The following is a 4,722-nucleotide window of genomic DNA, read 5'->3' on the forward strand; positions in this document are numbered from 1 at the left end:
CTGAAGTGAAGTAAGTCAATAATATATAAATATTTGTATATTTAACAAAAAAATACATAATTTATAAGCCCACCATCTTTATAACGATTACAATGATGATGTACAAAATAATACTACATTAATTGATAATGCAGAAATTATTAATAAGTACTTTAGGTATGATTTTAAAATTTGACATTTCGTTTCGATACGTTGTAATATAGATACTGTGAATATGGAAACATAAATATAAAACCAAAATTATACATCGCAAAGTAAATGATTTGATAGAGTAAATATACATCATACTTACACGTAATATATAAATATAAAGGAACGATATGACGTACACAAAACCATAACTTATAAATCAGATTATTCGTTAAACGTTATAGTTTGTAAACAAACATATAATAAAACCAAAATAATTCATTTAACAGACTGATAATTAAATTTATTAAAATTGTATGGTTTACAACTTCAAGTCATTTCTTTTTTTTTTTTTAATAAACCTTTAATAAAATCTTTATTATGACATTTTAAGTTGGACTGCTCATTGTCAAATATATCTACAAGAATAAATATTATGACAATGTTTATATCAATCATACTCGTGCTACTCAAATTATACATTCATAATATTAATATTGTCATTTAAAAAATCATATTAAATATCATACTTCAAATTGATTTCAAAAATGGCCGAATTTACTTTTCTGTATTCTTCTATAATTATCTTTTTTTCATAATCTTTTTAATCATTACTTTCTATTATTTCGTTAATATATTTTATACATAATGTAATCTAAAACTGTTCCTTATTAAGATTTTTTTATTGTTTTTTATTCGTTCAATGAATAATAGCAATTTTATATATTTAATAAAATATAAATAGTATTAAAATAAAAATAAATAGTTCATCTTGTTATGTTCTGTCCTTTTTCCTTATATTACTTATTACGGACGGTTGTACTTTAGTCTAAATCAACTTTAGGAATTAATATCAATATTGTTTGTTTTTATTTTAGTGATTTTTAAAATTTATTTATAATATGATTTTTAATTTAGATAATGTTTAACTTAGTTTTAAAATTATGAATTTACAATTTCAATATCTTAAGAAAGTTCGATATAAAAATCATTATATTCATTGTTCCAGATATACTTGACAATGAGCAGCCTAGGTTGAAACGCTATAGTAATGATTTTTAAAGGACTGTTATAAACAAATTTTTCTGATGTTATAAACTAAATATGATTCTATATAATCGTGAAAAAATAATTTTTAATAGCAACATTTAAGATTATTGTTTCCTAATGTAAAATTTGAGATCGGAAAGTTATGACAGAATTATTTCGTTTTGTACGAATGAACTTGAACTGTATCACATTCTTTTTTTTCCTGCTGACGAATCAAGTGCAAATTATCGCGATAGTGTTATCTAGCGGCCAAGGTAAGGAACTTATCATTACCTATATAGAATTATTGTTACACATTTCTTAGTAACGTTATATGCGAAATAACTGATATATATTTGAAAATATTAAGGCTCATTAAATAATAAATCAATATTTTTAGACGACCATTTGAGATTTTTTTTTCTCATAGTCATGCCAATAGTTTAGTAACTGTTACTTAAATTAATAGTTACTTTAGATAATAGTTGGTGACAGAACTATGAGAACAATAAAATCTCGAAACGTAGCCCAAATATAACTGTTTTATTCTCGAGCCTCAAGATCCTTTAAGTATACATCAATAATATTACACAATATTATTATTGCAAATATTATACAGTACTGAAAATACATATAATTTTATTTAGGCCCAAGATTAACTTATATTTATGAAAGATTTCACTACAGGAAATTTCATCGTAAAATATAAAACTTTTCATTTCAATAAAAATGTTTTTTAAACTTTTTTTTAAATTTAATGTTATGACTAAATTACATTTTAAAAAAATTAATAACAATAATATGAGTTAAATAAAAATCTTGTTTTTATGGACACTGTTTTTTTCATATTTATTATAAAATTTGCTAAAATAAAGAATGCAATTATTGTAGCTATGCTCCCTTTATATATGTGGAAGGTAGCGATTAATATTATTATAAAAAAAATCCTTAATTATTTTTTAAAAGTTTCAGGAGTATTTTTTTTTTTAGATAAAATGGTGGTTATGGCCCAACTTTGGGCCCATTAAAAATGTCATAAATGTGTCTAGTTGTAAATTAATCAGTTAAAGAACAAAAATCAACTATCACAATAATAAAGCATGTTGCAGAAGAAATAAAATAACTGACTGGAGATTTTATGATTGCCTTGTTTGCGTTGCGGTCAGCCGAGACACAACAGTGCATTAGATAGAAAAAGGAATTAAGATTAGCGAACATGGAAAGGCAAATCATAGGTAGTGATAAAAATTTACGGTCAAGTTTATCGGTTTTGAGTACACAGAGCACTTTGAAGATATCTTTTTTTTTCTTTTTCCTAGGCTTTTGAAATATGTTGCACTAGTGACACTAACCTTTCTTGGAGTTGGCCACGGGTACTTCGACTCTAACATCTTTGAAGCTGATGTTTATTGCGGGATGGCTGGGCAGCGGTAGAAGCAGTATCCTCTGTCGCTGTATGGACGGCATCTCTACGACTGGTGGCTATCCCCCCCACCACAACCCCTAATATATTCTCTTTGTTTACGCTCCACGATCCCCGCCACTAGCGCCTATCACCAACCGTTTACATTAGTACAAGAGCCGGGAAGAAAAAAAGGCAGTTATCTCACCCCAAGTTTTGATTACTTTAATGAAAACTATGTATAATTACTAGTCAAAATTGATGAGTCTGCCAAGTATAGGTAGGGGGAATAAATATGGCGGCTGTTTCAAAACCTTAATTTTTCATTTGGTGCTCCATATCTTAAAAACTACCAACAACACTAGATCTAAGAGAACATTATTTAAAGAAGAGTAAATTTGCTGAAATATTAGCCCTAAAAGAGCTATTTACGTCCAATAGTTCTCGAGATATTGCTTTTTAAAAAGCAAAATTTCTTAGAAATCTACTGAAAGATTAGTAGTTCGTGAATTTATTTTGAGAAATCTATATTTCAGGAACTATGTGACGTACAGATGACTTATAGCATTCAAATTAAAGCTAGTTTAATGGACTATAAAGAAGCTAATGACCTTTACCTTCGTAGAAATAGTAATTTTCATGATATTTGCTAAAATAAATTGATTTATAGTTGTTCGTACAATAAGTTTATTTATGAAAAACCTCATTTCAGAAACCATTGGACGTATTGATGTCACCCAGCGCTCAAATTAAAGCTAGTTAAATTTACTACAAAATGGTTAATTATGTTTATCTTTGTAGAAGTTTTTATGATATTTGACAAAATAAACGCACAAAATGTTAATTTCTAGTTGTTCTTATAAAATGTTGGAGTTTTGAAAACATATATCTCTAGATCCATAAGACGCACATATGTCTGCCAACACTTAAAAATAAATAAAATTTAACTTACTATAAAGTAGTTCATGACACTTATCTTCGTAGTTTTTATGATATTCACTTATGAATATAAATTTGGCAAATTAAAATTTGTCCAAATAACAATAAATCAATTTATTTTAGCAAATTTCATGTAAACTATTACACCTACAAAGATAAACATCATCAACTACTTTATAGCTCATTAAACTAGCTTTAATTTGATTGCTAATAGACATCTGTACGTCAAATGGTTTTTGAGATATACATTTCCCTACTAATCTTTCAGTACGTCCCGTACAACATTTTTATGAAATGTTGCTTTTTAAAAAGCTATATCTCGAAAACTATTTAACGTAAATAACTCTATTAGGGCTCATATTTTAGCAAATTTACTCTTCTTTAAATAACGTTCTCTTAGGTTTTCTTGTGTAGTAGCTACTTTTAAGATATAGAGCTCCGAATGAAAAGTTTTTTTTTTATCACTTTGAAACAGCCGCCATTTTTTATTCCCCCTACCTATACTTGGCTGACTCATCAATTTTGACTATTAATTATACATAGTTTTTATTAAAGTAATAAAAATTGGGGTGAGATAACTGCCTTTTGCCTTGCCTCCTCTTGGGCTCTTGTACTATTAGGCGTTTTGGAATCTTTTGTTTTTAAATTGTATGTAATAAATACTTGGTTATAATTAAGAAGAAAAAAAATTGCTATAATTACTCCATAAGTGCGTCTCCTAAAAATATTACAGAGCTTACAACTGATAACGTTAGATAGCGATACATGTCTTTATTTACCGATAAGCGAAACCGATACCTCGCGTGAAACTAAATGTGACCACATGGTAAGGTGCCTCTGCACGTTTGTAAACAAAGACAATTTTGTACATGCGCAAGCGTGTGAATAAGTTATTCCCTACAATTTTAGCTGAATTTATGGCTGACCCATCGAGTGTAGCTTTTTTGGACACAAATCAAAGAGCGTTTGTGCTTCAATCACACCTTGTAATCAGTTAGTATTGTTTTGTACTGGATATACCACTTTTGCGCTGCAAATCCAATATTTGGTTAGCAAAGGAAACAAAAAATATCACTATCCACACGCTTGTTCTGCTCTTTTAAATTTATTCGGCTATTACATTCGATTTGTTCAATTTTCATTATAAAAAGGAACAAAATAGAAATCGGTGAAACGAAGGGAAACGTAAATATCCAGAATGAAGGTTTTAGATGATAAAAATT

The 4,722-nt window shown here is 27.8% G+C and overlaps 1 protein-coding gene across 1 annotated transcript in view; it reads right to left on the minus strand.

Annotated features, from left to right (window-relative positions):
* The window catches only part of LOC106681836 (ATP-binding cassette sub-family G member 1), a 116,620-nt gene extending 113,951 nt beyond the window's left edge, over positions 1-2,669 (minus strand). The window contains exon 1 of the mRNA XM_067049761.1: positions 2,511-2,669. Coding sequence (XP_066905862.1) covers positions 2,511-2,625 — 115 coding nt within the window. The 5' untranslated portion in view covers positions 2,626-2,669. The remainder of the gene's footprint in view (positions 1-2,510) is intronic.
* Between the last annotated feature and the right edge of the window lie 2,053 nt (positions 2,670-4,722).

The sequence above is a fragment of the Halyomorpha halys genome, unplaced genomic scaffold (assembly GCF_000696795.3).
Source record: "Halyomorpha halys isolate HHAL.00 unplaced genomic scaffold, Hhal_1.1 Scaffold368.1, whole genome shotgun sequence".
NCBI classification, from domain to species: domain Eukaryota; kingdom Metazoa; phylum Arthropoda; class Insecta; order Hemiptera; family Pentatomidae; genus Halyomorpha; species Halyomorpha halys.